This window comes from Dermacentor albipictus, chromosome 10 (genome assembly GCF_038994185.2).
Source record: "Dermacentor albipictus isolate Rhodes 1998 colony chromosome 10, USDA_Dalb.pri_finalv2, whole genome shotgun sequence".
NCBI lineage: Eukaryota > Metazoa > Arthropoda > Arachnida > Ixodida > Ixodidae > Dermacentor > Dermacentor albipictus.
This window is the reverse complement of record NC_091830.1, coordinates 90,257,669-90,276,836: the sequence shown is the minus strand read 5'-3', so window position 1 is coordinate 90,276,836 and position 19,168 is coordinate 90,257,669. Positions and strand designations below refer to the sequence as shown.

The window sequence follows — 19,168 nt, the reverse complement described above, 5'->3', positions numbered from 1 at the left end:
TACGGTACAGCGATCACTTACGATGCGCCCCGCATTGGACTTAGCGCCCACCTATCACGCAGTGAGCGTCGAGCAACGCAGCGTTCGGCGCGGCAACGAAACGTGCGCCTGAGCGAACGGAACGAACCAAAGAACTCGGTGTCTCGGAGGGGAAACGATCTACGACAGCCAAACGTCGTGATCGGCACGGGCAGAGAGATAGATAGTAATCTAAACCGGGAGCACGGCGAAGCGTCGTCAGGGGAGAGGGAGTCCCGCGACGCGCCTGGCAGCGGTCCCAATGCGCGCGCGGCGCGCCTCCTGTCGGGGCAGCGCCGTACATTGAGAGGAGGGGGGTCTTCTGTGTTTGCCGCAAGATGGCTCTGCGTGTGCGGAAAGCGCAGAAGGAATGCAGCGGAAACGCACTTCGCAACTCGTGTAATTGTGACTTCTCTACGTTACATGTTCATAATTACCGATATACACCGCAGTATAACTTTTCACGGCTCGTTTCGAAGGCAACACCGCATTCACAAGAGGCGCGTTTGCACCGCTTGGAAGCATCGAACTCGTGGCTGAGTGGTAGCGTCTCCGTCTCACACTCCGGAGACCCTGGTTCGATTCCCACCGGGCCAATCTTGGAAGTTGCTTTTTATTTATGAAGCGCCTGCCGTGATTTATCGCTCACGGTCAACGCCGCAAACGCCGACACCGACGCCGACACCCGACGCCGACGACACCGGCTTTTCTGCGACACGAGCTCCTTAACGCTATCGCGTTAAAATAATATGCGGGTACCACGCAGCGTCGGAATCGGTGTAAGTGAAGCTTTCTTTGTCGTTTCCTTTCATGGACGATAATTGGCGCTGATGTTGACCATGAATAAGAGCGGTGACTTGACGGTAAACGTTACCTTGCGTGCACCACTGCTATTTGTCTTCGTAGTACATAGAACGTGCAAGGGGAGTTTTTACTTGATGAGTAGTTTTGCGCCATACTTCGGAACCTCTGAGAAGGTTGAGCATATTTACTGCCTGATACGGCATATCATATCGTGGCAGAAGCATTACGCTTTAATTGGATTAGGGAGCTACGTACTGCAACCGCAACCGGATTATGACGCACATCGTAGTGGTGGACTACGGATTAATTTTGACTGTGTGGTGTTCGTTAACGTGTCCCTGAATCGAACTTAACGAACGTTTGTTTCTATTTCGCCGTCATCGAAATGCGGCTGCCGCGTTGGCGAACAAGCGCGCTTTCTTGAGCAAAGACATTGCCGCAAAGCTATCGCGGTGGGCACAGAGTTGATTTGAGGTGTGACCGCTGCGTAGTGTCACCTAGACTCTAGGGTGGGCTTTGATGCTCCTCCGCTTCTGCACGCACAGCGAAAGCTGTCCACTTGAGAAATTTAGGTTGTGTTTATTTTTAAGAAACAGCAGAAACGTACCATACGTACTTCGAACTTAGGTTTACCCCGTTAGCCAGCAACCGGCCATAGTAGAAGGATTCGCTTGACTTTTCACGTCACCTTTTTCCAAACCTCGACTCCCCTTCCTTTTTTATGGGAACAGCGACCGAAGACTGGCAAGGCTGTTATTCACTTCTTTGGCAAGTGCGTCGGATCTATTCATTTCCTGTCTTCTCTCCTCCCTCCTCTCTACCATTCTATCAGCTTCCCTTTGGACCTGCGCGTTAGTAGGTAGGTAAGCATTGCAATTTCTGCAATGCTTTTGCAGGCGGTCACGGATGAACACCACTAGACATGGGTAATGTGGTTACGCCCATGGAGCAGCAGAGGATATTGTGCACATTCGACGAGGTCGAAAGGTCAAAACGAGTTTCTCACGTCTCCTTTCTTCGCTGCCGTGCTGCTGTCATCTATGCACACGCTTTGAACCACCCCGCGACGCCGTGTACCCGACAGGAGTAGGAAAGTCTTAGGAAGAGGCAAGAAAGCTTCGATTGAAAAATACAAAACAGTGGGATGCTTCTATGGCTCACATAAGGAATTCTTCTAGAGGACTATGGCACTAACGTCCAATGATTTAACAGGTTATTATTGGCATGCCTTCGTCCCGTAGAGCTATACTGCGATGCGTGTCATAAAATGATTGTGTTGCATGGAAACAGGCTTGGTCCTTATTTCAAAGTAAATACAGCAACAGTTGGGACTGTTGGGTTATAGTGAAAAAAAAACTATTGATCGTTCACTTCTTTTAATGAAAAATAAAGGGTGCATACTTCTTTTTCTAGGGAAACTAATTGTCAAATGCCCTAACAGTTCTGCATATTAGTGCTTATTGAGAGTAAATACATTTTAAATTCACTTACCTGCATTGTGGCGGTGCGAGCGTCGTCCTCTACGCTCGACATAGTCTAGCTTCTGTGACCAAGCTTGTACGGAGGTTTTACACGGTCGTGTATAGCTATAGAGGTACCAAAAAGAAATTATCCTGAGCCGCTGATACATGATGTGCGTAATAGAGCATGCGCAGAAGTATATTGAGAGTCCAGGCTCGTCAGCGAGCGTCATTACGTTGCAGAGCCATTGGGGGCCAAGCCGCCCCCCTCTCTTCTGAAAATTTTTTTTGTGCCTGTGCCACAGCTTCTTTTGATGATATGCCCACAAAAAGGGGGTTAATTTGCGATTGTTAGCGTCACCGATAGAGCTGAACAGAGCAAGTTATTTTTGGAAGAATGACAGTGGTCGTGAGCAGTTATAAACAGAAAAATTTATATGTAGAAATGCAGAAAAGTTAGTCTGGACTAAAGCTACCCTTGACCTACTACTTTGCACTGGGACAGGGTAATGAGGAAGAAAATGAGTGAAGATAATTAGGAGGAAGCATTTACACCTCTTCCGTGGCTGACACCGCTTCGGCGAGCACCAGGTATGATCGTGCAATTTACATGCTTATTGATCATTGCGAGCGTTCAGTAAATGTCATCGTGTCACGTCAGCGGTTCAGTAACCGTGCTGAACAAGCAGGGGAGACTTTGGTCAAGCATGCTGCTACATTACGAAGCCTGATTCGTGATCCCAGTTTTAGAAATCTCATTAATGCACTGGTACGTGGCCAGCTGGTCTCAAAAACCACAAATCATCATTTGCGTGAGTGATTATCTTTGTACAAATTTCATTAACGCTCTCAGAAGCTCTCGCAATCGCAAAAATGTGCGAACAAGCATTGAGTCAAGAAATTGAAGAGCATGCTTCAGTTCATCAGGGTTAAACGAGAAATAAAGGTTCGCCCGATCGTCGCAACCTGATCACGGGCATGTACGTCGTGACATGTACTAATCATGCGAGCGTCAAATACTAGGCGTCATGAAAATGGCAGCATTGTACCATCACGGGACGATGGATCAGCTTTTGAACAACCCTGCGTGTAAGGCACGTAACCGCAAATGTCGGCGCTGTGGTGAGGTTGCCTGCTTGGATTTTATGTGCAAGTGGTCTAAAATTAGCGACGAGGTTATACTTTTTGACAATGATGACGACGGTAGTTCAGAGAGCAGCGGGAAGACAATTTATCTAATCAAGAGACGCAAAAACGGTATTCGCGCATCCCTCGCCGTGGAAGGTCGGGAAATTTCGTTTTCTTGCTGATCCTGCTATCCTGGCTGGAAAACTGTACACACATTTCTTCGCGAGCACTTGCCTTCTGAATTCCAGCTCCGTGCCACTCTTCGACTATTGTAAATAAAAAGAGTCCAAGCATGCTTTTATGCATCACCTGCTTTCCAAGACCGAAGTTGTTCCATTCATGTTTACACTGTGTATGAAGGCACCACAGTGCTGGTCCTATATGCTTGGGCGGCTTTGCAGATGAATATCGAAGGTACTTCGCTGCAGTGTCTGGTACTGACACCTAACGCGCCCCAAGTAGCACCTGATCTACGTTCAGACTAAGAAAATCTGTTCGCCATTAAACTGGGGGCTTACCAAGCGATTCACACATAAAGTTAAAGTTCCTTAGTCTCTTCAGCCCGTTTCCAGGAATGTGCAACATGTGACGTTTACTATTCGCGAGCAAGTGGCAGCTGAATTGCAGAAATTTGAAGCAGAATATATTATTGAGCGTGCTGACGCCTCCGAAGAAGTTTGTTAAATTTTTATTGGTTCAGAAGAACGATGGGTTAGTATGAATGTACGCCGAGCAGAGAGAACCCAACAACGCTATATTTCTGTCTCTCTCCCCTTTCCGTTTCGCAGACAGGGGAGAGAGACAGAGTCATGAGTTGACAACTTTCATTACGCAGGAAGGACTATCTCAGTAAAATAGCTTTTGTTTCGGCTTGGCTTCATCTCCATTAGCAGTTGAGAAGATGAAGCACCTGATAGTCAAAGGATGCAAGGATAACTATATTGTGTATGGTCGTTCCCGCGAAGATCACATCCCGAACCTGAGCGCCATTTTGCTACGCCTTTAGAAGACGACACTCAAACTCAAACAGAAGTGTGTCTTCCATGTGGCAAAAGTGACGTTTCTTAGACATGTTGTCCAGGCCAAAGCCCTCTTTCCACTAGCTTCCTCTGTCGAAACGATAAAGCAAGCTCCTGCGTCTTCAAACAATAATGAAGTCCACTCCCTGCTCGTACTTTCTGCATTTCATTCCAAGTACGCTCCCCAGTTTTCGGATGTTTTGAAGCCTTTAAGCGCATCGGTACGAGGCATCGAGTCATTTGCTTGGAGATCAGCTGCTGAAGAGTACTTCTCCCCCTCCAAAATCACTACGGTTACTTTTCATGAAATCACCTCTCATTACAGAGGGAATAGGCAGAGTTTTCCTTTCCCCCTTCATAAGCTCAACAGGCCACAAGCTAGCACGCTTCGCATGCTCCAGACGGGGTCCTACGCCTCTAGGGTCTTTTTGAACAAGCTCCACCCGGACATCGATCCACTCTGCCCAGATTGTGGCACTCAATTTACCTCATTAAACTACATGCTCTGGCAGTGCCCTGTGTTACAGGATTTTAATACAGAAGAAGACTGGACGAAGGCCACCACAGACCCGAGACAGGACGTCCAGCTCCTGGCTGTCCAGAGAGTCCGTGAACGAGCGGAGAGGCATGGCCTCTCTCTACCGGCATGGGAATAGCCAACGGCTGGGTAGGGACCTGCAGGCCCCCGCTTAGCTCCTCAGGACTGAAATAAAGTCGTTTGCTGCTGCTGCTGCTGGCAACATGCAACGCATTTAATTTCGTTGACCCGAACTTCACTGTGATTGAGAGGACTGATGCCTCTGTTTTACATTGGGCTCCGTACTGCAGCAAAAAACGTCGCTGTTTCGCCCTAAATGCCAAGCATGGATTGCGGTATCATTGATAGACAACTATACAGAGAATTGATAGTAATTTTATAGGCCATATAAGTTTGCCAGGATTCCTTTACTCACTTAATTAACAAGCTTGGTATCGGCGCACATTGGCGAACGCGAACACTCGCTGTCAAAACACGCGGGGGGCGCAAGCCCAGTAGCAGCAGCGGTCGAAGCGATCTTCCTGCTTTCTATCGCTTCAGCGCAATTTGAGAGGCAAGAAGAAAGCGCATACACAGGTATGAGCGGTCTCGGGCTTGCTTTCAAGTCACGGCGCAGCTGCGCAAAATACGCAGCTGCTGGTGGAGTAGCAGCCGCCCCCGCCACTCCTCGCTTCCCTCCCTTTCGCGCACGAGACAGTCTTTTCGCCATTGAACTTTATACGGGACATCACACCGACGTCAAGGACGGCTACCGACGGTTGCCCTTGCATCCCACAGTTTCAGCCCTCAAGAACGGATACACTATGCAGGCGAACGAGAAGCCCGAGTGTAGGTTTTGGCCTGCGAGCTTTGGCATGTGTATCTTTGGGTTCGTCCCTTTGTCTTCATAACTTAACACAAGGCCCTAGGCGCCTTGTTGTCAACAACAGGAAGTAGGCATTTGCGCATCTGACGTTGATCCACGCGCCTTACCTGCCACAACTACCCGCCGTTTGAACCTTTCTCTTTCTAGGACGCTTGTGAAGGCGTTTAGAAACTCATTCTAAAGCAGTTGCCAACATCGCTACCGAGGGCTCTCGTTTTTGACCTAGTCCTGACAGCGTCCTCCAAATAAAACAGACGTCACACATCTTGTCTTCTGGGCTCCACTTGTCATGACGTTTTCTGAAAAGTGTCCAGCCAGGTCTCCCAATTTTCCAATGAAGCTCGAAGGAAAGTAGGTCAATGCCAGGTTGCTGAAGCACAATCCTCGATGGCGCTAGTGCTATCATCGTGACTGCTCCCTTGGTCTTGAACTCTCAGCTCAGTAATCCTCCAACAATTAACAGCCCTTATCGATCTTTATCACTCAATTTCAACCGCTATAACACCCATATAACCTCTCGTCACTCCTTACTTTCCTTATCAACACATTGCGTATCTGTCTGCATTGCGCGACAACAGAGACAAGTAAGTTCAGCACATCCATACCTTTCATATGTGTTCGCCTACTGTAAGCGTAGCTGTTTACCCCAGTGACAAGGCACTGGGCATCTGAGCCTAGGGTCCGAGGCAAGGTCATTTTTTTCTTCCATTTTCTTCCTTGAGAAATGATTCTATTTTTTTTCTTTAAGGAGTGCATCGATGTTCTGCGTAACGGAGGGATCGACAAACCGAGGGCAGATTTCCGGCGTGAGTGGCCTAAAAATGCACACGCAATAAGTATTGGCCTTCATTTCACTTTCAAATATGTTCAGTTTAGTCAACCTTAAGACACATTAGTCTAACTTGTAATAACTTTATTTCGCAATTTTTCACAGTAAGGGACATTATATTTTCCCCCTAATTACTGCATGTTCCCGTTCTTATGGCTTTTACTACGTTATTGATTACTGCAGTCGTCATGCAAAACGCGAACGGCGTCACATTGATTGTTTATACCACTCGTTGTGGACAACACCGGATTTTCTGTGTCACGGGACACATGATGCTCTCAGAATAAAGGTGTGAGCCGCGATCCAACCCCTTGACAAGGTGAATCTGTGCAAAGAAAAAAATTACCGACGATTACGTTACTTCCTAATGCGAAATTTGAGCGCAGCAAATAAGCTGTTTCACCTTTTCGATAGATTGAGGCAAAGAAATCGAGAAACACATGTATGCGCTATCACAGAATTTTTTTTTCACACGTATTCCTTTAACAAAGACTCCATTAACAGTTCTTGACAGTCATGAAGGAAGCTTTGTGGTCGGAGAAATAGACTGATATATGTTCGACTTGGTACACCAATGCTTGATTCTCAAAGACGAGATCTATACAAGTGCCTCGCGAGGTTGTCACAGCCGTGGGACGCGTTACGAGCGAGAGGAACGGGATGTTCTCCCGCATAAGTGTTAGGAAATTGCTGTTTGTCTTTATGTCAACATGAAAGTCCCCCACTACTAACATCGGTGTGGATCGATGGACGGTTAATGCGAGTTGCAGGAAGTGCACGACGTCTTTCGTGAGTGCGGTAGCGGACTCACGAAAGCGGTATCAGTCGGTCGCTGCTAGCGCTGGGGGGATAAAAGGGGGGCGGAGCTGGTTATGAGGCCGACGACAACGCGAAACCCAGGAACGGACGCCAAAGAGCCATTTGTGTAGCCAGCCCTCCTCCACAGTCTCTCCTCCTCCCTTCCATCATCCTCCCTCGCCCGGAGAGCCGACAGCGCGCATGCGCGGCGGCGGAGCAGCGGCGCATGCGCGGCGGCGGAGCGCGGCGGCGGAGGCGAGCTGGTTACGAGGCCGACGCCGTCGACGACGACGCCGACGACGACGCGAAACCCAGGAACGGACGCCAAAGAGCTGCGCTCTAAAAAAGAAAGCAAGGGACACTTATAGCAGAACTATTTCGGCAAGTAGTCAGCGATCGCCTCATATGGCTCATTGAAAGCTCCAGGGTATCCAGTGATGTTCCTATGCTTTTCAGAATTTACAACATCATGCGTGTTGTCCAAGTGATCCGAATGCACAAGTTTCGGGAACAAGATCGACAGAACAGGATCGGCAAGAACATTCAAGAATGCCCCTATACATAAAGGTCCCGAGCTATTACATTAACAATTGTTACCAGTTGCTAAATGGTCACCGCAAAAGGACAATCCAATATATTGACAATATCATCTAGTTATAACCAGCAGGAGTTGACAGCGATGACTACACCCACGACGCATCTTGCTCCGGTAGCGCGCTCCATACCTACCTACGCGGATGTTGTTTCGCTACCCACCCCTACCGTGACTTCCGTGCCTACTGTCGTTTCCTATGACCATTTGGCTTCGATGGAACCAGAGCACTTGCTGCGCCATCGTACCCTCAGTGGCGTCCACCTCGTCCGGTTTGTTTTTACTGTGGTATACGCTGCCATATATATCGCTTCTGCCGCCGGCGCCAGCAGGATGAAAGGCGAGGCTATGCTGAGCACGAAAGGGACTGCACTCGCCCATCAGACGACTACTATCCCTGACCGCACTCGTTCCCTCAACAGCGTTCTCCGTCTCCACCAGCTCCTCCCAATCTGCCTCATAGTTCCCGTTCGGCCAGACGTCGTTCTCCATCCCCTTACCGGCGCTCTACATCACCGCTTCGTCCCACTTCCCATTTTTTCGACCAGCACTCGGAAAACTAACTGTTGCAGTTTTTGGAGGGGAAACTGCTTGTTATCGGTCTTCAAAAATTCCTCCTGTTCGCCCGGCCAACATGCTTTCTGTGACTGTCGAAGGTGTTCCCGCGTCAGCTCTCATCGATACCGGTGCCGCCGTTTCTGTTCTTCGGAGTGATCTGTGTTCCCGGCTCCTCAAAATAAAAACGCCTTATCTTGGACCTATTTTGCGTGGTGCTAATAATGCATTCATTCACCCTGATGGACAGTGTACCGCTCGTGTTCTCATCGACTGCATCCGCCACCACATCGAGTTTATCATCCTTCCAACGTGCATCAATGAACTTATACTTGGTTGGGACTTCCTACATTCTGCTTCAGCCGTCATTTCATGTAGAGAGGAAGTTGTCCACATCACGGATACAGAGCTTGAACCTGTTGCGGACTCTTCACTTTCATGCGTGAACTTGGCCATCGCTGCAGACTACGTCCTGCATCCTAGTCACGAAGACGTTGTAGCCGTAACATCCACTCAGATCGCCGACGGAGACGCCCTAGTCGCCCCTTCTTCCCGCTGTACTTCTCGCGGAATTCTCATTGCCACCTGTCTCGTCCGGTTTTCACGCGGCCGCGCCCTTCTGTCTGCTTGCAATACGACCCCAGATCCTGTGATGCTGCCCAAAGGGATGACTGTGGCAACCCTCGCCGACACTCAACCTATCTCTAGTCACGCTTTGCCCTTCTTCATCGCCAGCACCAACCTCAGGTTTGGATGATTCTTTCCCTCCTCCAGCCGTTCTTGGTTCTGACCTAACAGCCGCGCAGTCCGAAGCCTTAGTGGTGGTCTTAGCAAAACACAAAGCCTGTTTCGATAGCTGTTCCCCTGTGTTGAGCCAAACTCCTGCGGCTACACACCGCATCGAAGCCGATGGTTCCGCTATAATACGACGACGCCCCAACCGTGTATCGCCGTCCGAACAAAAGGTCATTGAACAACAGGTCGCTGACATGCTTGCGCGGAAGATAATACGACCTTCATCTAGCCCATGGGCGTCTCCCGTGGTCCTGGTAAAGAAAAAAGATGGCACAGTTCGCTTTTGCGTGGATTATCGAGCGCTCAATAAGATCACACGCAAGGACGTATATCCAATACCTCGAATTGACGACGCTTTGGACACACTACAAGGGGCGGAGTATTTCTCCAGCCTTGAACTTCGATCAGGATATTGGCAAATTCCGATGAACGAGACTGACAAAGAAAAGACCGCATTCGCTACACCGGATGGCCTTTATGAATTTAACGTGATGCCTTTTGGCCTTTGTAATGATCCTGCCACATTTGAGCGCATGATAGGCAACGTACTTCGTGGTCTAAAATGGAAGACATGCCTCTGTTATCTGGACGATATTGTCATCTTTTCGTCTGACTTCAGCCAACATCTTCATCGATTAGACGAAGTTCTCAAGTGCCTTGCGAATGCTGGTCTCCAGATCAATACAAAAAAATGCAAATTTGCAAGCAAAACAATAAAAGTATTAGGTCACGTCGTTTCAAAAGATGGCATCCAGCCTGACCCCGAAAAGATTAGTGCCGTTCTTCAGTTTCCTCGGCCCCAGCAACAGAAAGATCTACGTAGCTTCCTCGGCTTGGCGTCATATTTTCGTAGGTTTATACGCAACTTCGCAGCAATAGCAGCTCCTCTACACAAGCTACTGGTTACCGGTGCCTCTTTCACGTGGACTAGCGACTGCGAGTCGGCTTTTCAAGCTCTTAAGCGGCATCTTACTTCCGGACCAGTGCTTCGCCACTTCGATAATCGTACCCCACCATACTCCATACTGACGCAAGCGCACAAGGTATTGGCGCAGTACTTCTGCAACGTAATACAGCATCTAAAGAGCAAGTCATAGCATATGCCAGCCGAACACTTTCTCCAGCTGAGCGGAACTACACCATTACAGAGCAAGAGTGCCTGGCTAACGTTTGGTCGATTCAGAAATTTCGCCAATACCTTTACGGCCGCCACTTCACCATCGTCACCGACCATCATGCTCTATGTTGGCTGTCATCAATGAAAAACATGTCAGGACGCTTAGGACGCTGGATACTCCGCTTGCAGGAATATGACTTCACTATAACGTACAAGTCTGGAAAACGCCATCATGATGCAGACGCATTGTCTCGCTGCCCGCTCTCACTCTATCCAGGTAACACGCCGTCGTCTTCCCAACCACGTCGTTCCGATGCTACGCCTGCCTCTCACCAACCCTCGATAATGCCTCTGGACCAAGTTACGCTTTCATCACGCTCTGATTTCGTCTCACTTCAGCGGGCCGACTCCTACTGTCGAGCTCTCATGGATCGCCTTAGTGGGTTCGCCGAACCACCCAACAGCCGCTTGCGACGCCAACTTCGACAATTCCGCCTTCAAGGTGGCGTGCTACACCGCTACGTTTACCACCTAACAGTTCACCGGTGGGTCCCAGTTCTACCTCGATGCCTTCGTTTGCGGGTATTAGAGGCACTTCACGACGATGTATCGGCTGGCCACTTAGGCTTCCACAAGACTTACGACCGCATAAAGACCCGCTGCTTCTGGCGTGGCCTATCCTCAACGGTGGCCAAATACATTGCCTCTTGTGCGTCATGTCAGCACCGCAAACGCTCGACATCCTCTCCTGTCGGTTTACTACAACCTCTCCCTTGCCCGGACGCACCTTTTTAATTTGTTGGCATTGATTTATATGGTCCCTTGCCGTTGACACCCTCCGGTCACCGTTGGATTGTCACTTCGGTCGACCATTTAACAAGATATGCCGAGACTGCCCCTCTGCGATCCGGCACCGCTTCTGAGGTCGCCGACTTTTTCTTGCGCGCCGTCGTCTTGCGCCATGGGTCTCCTCGCGTTCTTCTTAGTGACCGTGGCAAGGCGTTCATTTCACAAGTTCTCGAGGAAGTCCTTCGAGCCACTAATACCATCCACAAATCTACTTCTACTTATCATCCGAAAACCAATGGCCTTACTGAGCGCTTCCACCGTACGCTGTCTGACATGATTTCCATGTACATCCGTCCTGACCACACTGACTGGGATAAAATTCTTCCTTTTGTGACATTCGCATATAATACTGCTATTCAACGGACTACCGGCTACAGCCCTTTCTTCCTTGTGTATGGACGATCTCCTTCCACCATATTCGACAGAGAAGTATTTTTCGCACCTTCTTCGCCTAACGCGTCGCTTCCAGAAGATTTTGCTGCCCGAGTTGCACATTGCCGTCAAATCGCCCGGCAAAGCACAGAAGCTACCCAAGCTGAGCGCAAGCGTTACTGCGACAACAAACGCCGTGACCTACGTTTTCATCCTGGAGACCAAGTCCTGCTTTGGACTCCAGTCCGCACCCCAGGCCTCTGTGAGAAGTTCCTTCCACGCTACATTGGCGCATACACCGTTGTGCAGCAAACATCTGCAGTGAACTATCTCGTCCGCCCAGTACACTCCGTCACTGACCGGCGCCGCCGGAATGCCGAAATTGTTCACGTCTCGCGGATGAAGCCCTTCACTCCCCGTTTAGATAATCTCTAATCTGCGGCCAGGCTGCCCGCTACCATGACGGGGGGAAGTTAGTGTAAGCACTATTAACGTACTTCGTCGTTTTCATTTGTACATAGCCATCTTCATCTTCCCTGTTCTTCGACATCTTCGCGCGTGAGCTGGGGCGTTGCCTTTTGTGGAATAAACAGCGCTGGACAACTCGATCGGTCTCGGTATTTTAATATATATATATATATATATATATATATATATATATATATATATATATATATATATATATATATATATATATATATATATATATTTATATATGCGTGTGTGTGTGTGTTTGTGTGTGTGTGTGTGTCGGAAGCGTATGTACGTTGACTACTGCCTATCAGCGATAAAAAAAATTCTCGAACTGAAAATAACGCTTCAGCTTGGTTTTATGGGCCCTGGCTATACTAGAAAATTGCGCCCACGACCTTGAATAACGCCGATGCTTTTCTCTTTTTATTGCAGGTAAACCGTGGCCTCCTTAAAAAAGTTGTGATTGGGACCAAAATACGGATCGTCGTTTTGATCTTTTACGCAGCGTTCAAAATTTACTTTGTGAGTATTCCTTCCTGCGAAACGGTGGAAGACATAACAAAGACATTTAGAAATTTAGATATTCTGCCGAAAACATTTATCCGCAGTGGTTCTGTGTTAAGTACGTTCATATAATTGCCTCCACGATATTTTGGAAGTAAATATTTCCCTAGAAAACTGACTTATTAGCAGATGATGCGACTTTCATTTGCACGTGGAAGTATTGTGCTCGCCAACAAAGTGGCGCCACGAGTGCAATACTGCAAGGTTTACATTTTGGCATACTTGCGCATATGCACGGGTGACGTCGCGTTCGTCACTCGTTCGACATAAGAAAGTTCTTTTCGACTTTTTATAAAGTATAATGAATGTTATTAATCCATCAAAATACACGCCGACGTGATGCTCGTTAGAAATGAGCATGCAAGTCTTGTGAAAAGTGATGAATTTAGCACTATTTGGCTTAGAGGAACGGAATTTCCCTTTGTTCATATCAACATGCATTGTAAAACATTTCTCAAATACTGGAACCAGGATGACCTCATCTGGAAACATTAGGCATTCTGCCCTCGTAGCTCGGAACGGGGAATGTTCTAATGAAGAGCGCATTATTTCTACCAAGGTGCGTCATGGATCACGTCACTTTCATGCTAAGAAATTGTACTAGCACCATAAGGGGAGACGGTGGTGCTAGCAAAGCGGCACGCTTAGGAGCAACCGTGTGTCATGCTACTAGCAGAAGACGTAGACGAGATCAACGAATGTGGTGCAAAATATTAACTCTTCACGTAGTTCCTTACGAAATATCGGCGTTGCCTAGCTTCATCATAATCGAACGTGGTCGTTCCAGAAATATTAGATGAAGACATTAGGAGATGAAGCGCGCAGAGGATCGGCAGAATAAAGACAAGCTGGCTGACCCTGTTGCCTACTCAAGCCGTAGTGTGCGTTACCAATTGGCGCATCAAAATGTTTCTTTTTTTTTGTTATACGGTGGACTTTGTAATCAAACTAAACCAGCGCCTTGCCGCGCGCATCTTCATTGTAATGCCTTAAGATGAAGTTGAACAACATATTCTGGAAGCAGTGACCACCAACACCTTCGTTTTCTCTACATCTACTAGAATGAAGCGAACGAATTGCGAAGGGAACGGTAAAGCCAAATATCAAACTGCAAATTTATGAGAATTTTCTTTTGTTCCTAGTTGGAAGCTGCCCTCAGTCTGCTAACGGTGCTTTGCCAGACAATAATGTCCATCCGTCTACTAGGTTTCTTTAGATGCAGAAGGAACGGGACAGAATAGGCTAGAAAATTTGTATTCCGCTGGTTTGCTAATATGACCAAAGAGGGGTCAAGCCTTCCGACGATTGAACAACAGAAGCAATACATATCTGATGGAGCATTCTCTATCCTATCATTGCAATAAAAATATGCATGCCTTGATAACATCTAGCACGCTGACAGAAAAACAACTATCGTGTGACATTTCTAGTAACGAAAAGGCAACCAAAAGTGGTGACTATATGTCCAACCTCGCGAAGAGGGCAAGGAAATATTTTTGCACTATTTTGGTAAGAGCAATGTGTAAATTTGTGGCGCACCTGTCTCAATCAATTACAAAATCTGGATCTGCAATCAGCTAAATTTATCTGAAATCTAGGTTGGTCCAGTTGCCTGACTAAGCCTTTCCAGAGATTGGCGTGTTTCCTCTTATCATCCGTAACTTGATTCCGGATATTCAAAAGTATACGCAAAAGGGAGGGCCCAGAACTGCTTCCGACATACAGAGACATCCCAAGGCAACCACAAAGCTCGAGGTAATTATTATGTTCGGTAACCTATGGCATGTAAGGACATTTAAAGAAAGTTGAAAATCTCGCTGGTAGACGAGCTTCAAGGTTGTTGGATGCAAAGGTAATTCGTCTATCCATGGGTACGTGTGCGTCCCCGATTACCCGGTTACACCAGACTCCAGTCAGTCAGTCAGTCAGTCAGTCAGTCAGCCAGCCAGCCAGCCAGCCAGCCAGCCAGCCAGCCAGCCAGCCAGCCAGCCAGCCAGCCAGCCAGCCAGCCAGCCAGCCAGCCAGCCAGCCAGCCAGCCAGCCAGCCAGCCAGCCAGCCAGCCAGCCAGCCAGCCAGCCAGCCAGCCAGCCAGCCAGCCAGCCAGCCAGCCAGCCAGCCAGCCAGCCAGCCAGCCAGCCAGCCAGCCAGCCAGCCAGCCAGCCAGCCAGCCAGCCAGCCAGCCAGCCAGCCAGCCAGCCAGCCAGCCAGCCAGCCAGCCAGCCAGCCAGCCAGCCAGCCAGCCAGCCAGCCAGCCAGCCAGCCAGCCAGCCAGCCAGCCAGCCAGCCAGCCAGCCAGCCAGCCAGCCAGCCAGCCAGCCAGCCAGCCAGCCAGCCAGCCAGCCAGCCAGCCAGCCAGCCAGCCAGCCAGCCAGCCAGCCAGCCAGCCAGCCAGCCAGCCAGCCAGCCAGCCAGCCAGCCAGCCAGCCAGCCAGCCAGCCAGCCAGCCAGCCAGCCAGCCAGCCAGCCAGCCAGCCAGCCAGCCAGCCAGCCAGCCAGCCAGCCAGCCAGCCAGCCAGCCAGCCAGCCAGCCAGCCAGCCAGCCAGCCAGCCAGCCAGCCAGCCAGCCAGCCAGCCAGTCAGTCAGTCAGTCAGTCAGTCAGTCAGTCAGTCAGTCAGTCAGTCAGTCAGTCAGTCTCCAGCGCTTCACGGACAAGAGAAAAACAGAAGTGTGTAGCATAATTATTATTTAGCGCCAAAACAATGGAAGACAAGCAGCCATGAAGTGACATCATCATCAGGCACAAAGACAGAAGGGTTCGTGGACTTGCTGAAGCCTTCCATATACTGGTTGTCCCACGTAACTTGAGCCAAGGTTTTTCAAAAATGAAAGCAGCGTCGGAAGCGAAATGAAACAAACGCATACTGTTCGCACTGGCATATATTACCTCAGGTACTTTTTTGTTTGTTGTATCCCCGTAACTCAATAATTGTTTAGTTTAATTACCCAACTTTTCCATGATTGGCTGAGGACCCCAAGTATATATGCGGATTTGTAGTTCGCCATCAGAAACGATCGATCGAGCTGCTTCCTGTATGATACGTCTCACGTAGTCTCTTTTTCCGGGTGTCAAAGAAAGCTCACAAATTATGAAAAAAAAAACATGACGGAGCACATGCGCAGTGGCATCTTGCTGCTCTCAAGCGTGTGTACACCGAAAGCACTCTTGGCGTGCAGCCTGACGTCCGGGAGACCAGGAAATCACGGATTAGGAGCCGCTGCCCGTGCGAAGATGGTCAGTTAATGGGTGCAGAAGCTAAGCACAGTGCGCAATAAGCATCGGGAAAAATTCATTAGGCCCAGGAACTCACGCAGCTGATGTAGGGTGCTGGGTGCTTGGCAGTCTTGCACAGCCTGGACGTAGGAGGGCAATCGACAAATTCCCAGCACCGAGGTGTAGTGGCCCAGGAACTCGAGCTAGGATGACCCAAAGACGCATTTTTGGGGGTTTCACCAGCAGGCCAAATTGTTGGATCTGCTGAAAAGAGTTCCCGGAGGTGACGCTCATGATCTTGTGGACTGGTGCTCGCAACTAGGATGTTATCGATAAATAAATAGAGCCTGCAGTCCGCGTGTTACCTCGACAATGAATCTTTGGAACGTTTGAACTGCGTTGTGTAGCCGAAAGGGCACGCGCACATGCTCAAACAGGCGGAAGAGTGTATTTATAGCCATCTACGATACGTCGGCAGGCTCATCAAGAATTTGGTGATAGGTATTGGCGAAGTCCATTTTGCTGAAGGTTCTGCAGCCTTCCTGGTGGCCTGTGAAATAATGAATGTGTGGAAGGGGATAGCTATCGTGAACCGTGTGAGCGTTAAGTGCCCTGTAGTCGCCACACGGACTCCTGTAACTTGGTTCTTTCTTGGGCACCAAATATAGTGGGGAGGACAAACTGCTGGACGAAGGGCAAATATCAGCTGGAGAACGTGTGCGAATTCCCGTTTAGCAATGGCGAGACGCTCATCGAAGAGGCGGCGTGGATGTGCTGCGACGGGTGCAGTTCGCATGAAATGTGGTTGGTTACGCTGTGCTTGGTTGGCTTATTCAAACTGCAGGGCCACATAACTTCAGGAAAGTCTTCGAGGATGCAAGTGTGCAGGCATGGTGAAATCAGTGTGCGGATGCCAATGGAAGCCAGAACTCCAGGGAACGAGACTCGCGTCTTGCTGTCTATCCGGTGATGGCGGCGCATGCAAAGTGGAGGCTGAAATGGGTCAGGAAGTCAGAGCCGAGGACAGACTGATCGACGTTCGCTACGATGAAGACTTACCGGTACGTTCACCGCAGGCGAAGGTCACGAGTGAGGCACCATAGGCCACACGTGGCGATGAAGGCACAGCTTGCTGTGTGGATCGTAGGGAAAGATCACCTGTAAGTATGGTCACGCTTGGAGGATGCCAGTACGCTGACCTCGGCTACCGTGTGTACAAGGAAACACAGGCCGGAAATGCGATCCATGATGAACAAAATGTAGCCGGGTTGTAAGGCAAGGTCACATGCCATCTTCAGGGCTCTCACGGTGCATTTCCCAACCACGGGCATCGGGAATTCCACTGATGGGCGCGGTGCTCGGAAGTGCGATGGTACCAGCAAATAGGCGAACTTCGACGATGGCGCGAGGGGACTGCTCGGTGAAGAAGCATGGCGGCTGGGGTGTGAGGAGCAGCCACGCTGGTCGTGAGACGGCGTCCGAAGAGCGTCAATGGAGGTGGCGAGCGGGTCAAACCGGGACTCTGGGCCACCCATTATAGACGGCTCTCGTGTTGAAGAGGGAGCGGCGACAGGCAAAGTCGCGTCACGGACTCGATCAGCGAGCGAAGTGAGACGGTCGAGGTTCTAGTCGCCTACAGATACCAAGACAAGGAGGGTAGACTGTGGAAAGCGCAGCAGAAAGATTTCCTTCAACTGCGCAGCGTTTATGTCAACATTGCTCATTCCCAGGAGCCGTCGCATGCTGTAGAGCATCTGGGAAGGGTGGCGATCTTTCAGCTCATCGGAGGTGAGTAGGTACTCGAGGCGCCCGCTATGAGACGCCATGGTGAGGTCCAAAATACTTTACGTCATGTGATGCGGCGCGGCATACCCAAAGGGACAGCGATGACATCCACCACCTCGTGAGCACCCTTAGGAGACAGGTTGGCAATAAATACACATACAGAGAAATCTCTGATGTGAAGTGGTGTAGATCGAATGAGGCTTCGATGTGGGCAAAACAAACCTGTGTGTTCTTGCACGAGAACATGTGCAGGTGAAGCTGTAGAGCTGCTACATCCTTTTGGACGTGACGTAGCGTCAGGCTCAAGACTGCCTGAGGGCGGTAGGCTGCTAGGTTCGGTCATCTCGTAGTACGGAGTCACTAAGGTCATAAACCGAGAGGTTGCAGAAGAGTGGCAGGACTATGGGACCGGCATAGCAGGATCTTAGAACGGACTAGCCCATGGCATCCTTTCGCCGCGAGAACGCGCAGCCCAGCTTGGTTTTGGTCATCTTTTTGAATGCCGACCGCGGGAGCCCACCATCAGCGTCTGTGCGTAGCGACGTCTGTGGTGGCTACAAGGGTGTACCGTTGAATAGGTTAGACCGTATTTTGCATTCCACTTATCTGTATTTGAAGACCTAGCTATAGTTACTAATAGCATAGCCCACCCCTGAGTCTGAATAGCTGCCCTATAGGGTACTCACTTGTCAACACTAAAATAGTGAAACCAAGAGACTGGTGAAAAGGGTGAACGGCCTGCTAAATATACGGGTAATGAAAATGGACAGGCTAAGCAATAAGGCAAGTGCTTCCCACTTCCAATGACATTGATCTGGAATGGTAAACGTAGACATCAATGTTATACTAACAAATTTTTTATTGGGCTCAGTAGTCTAGCGCGCCCGTGCACCTAAAGGCCGAATTTTATTAGGTTCCAATGATATTCGTAAACATTAACTGGCACTCTGTCTGGACAACGGCAAATAGGGCAAACAATGATTGAAATTGTACGAAACTGCAAGCCGGAAATAGACAGATGGAACGGCATAGCACCGAGCAGGTGAAACTTTTGTCCGAATGACGTTTTGACCGAGAGCAGCCTCCTGTCGTACTGCGACTACGCCAACGCCTCATGCTGCAAGAAATAGGCCCGCGTGAGCTCCACGTTGCCGTCTTTAAAGAATCCTGCCGGAAACTTTCACAAGATACGTGCATGTAGAATGGTTGCACATTTAACCACACCGGTCGCTACTATACAAGTATGGATGGAGGGCGCCATCCCTAATCTCACCTGCGCAAAGCCGATCTTGTTCACGAAGTTCACTGAATTGAAAACCTTGCACCTTCCGGTCGCGCTGCTTAAGAGGCTCAGCGCCCGGCTCTTAATTCATTGCTGCCCGCATGATGGGGA

At 49.4% G+C, this 19,168-nt stretch overlaps 1 protein-coding gene across 1 annotated transcript in view; it reads left to right on the top strand.

The window, feature by feature from the left end:
• Positions 1-19,168, top strand: part of LOC135910205 (uncharacterized) — a 130,966-nt gene that overhangs the window by 41,325 nt on the left and 70,473 nt on the right. Inside the window, exon 6 of the mRNA XM_065442253.1 lies at positions 12,646-12,735. Coding sequence (XP_065298325.1) covers positions 12,646-12,735 — 90 coding nt within the window. The remainder of the gene's footprint in view (positions 1-12,645; positions 12,736-19,168) is intronic.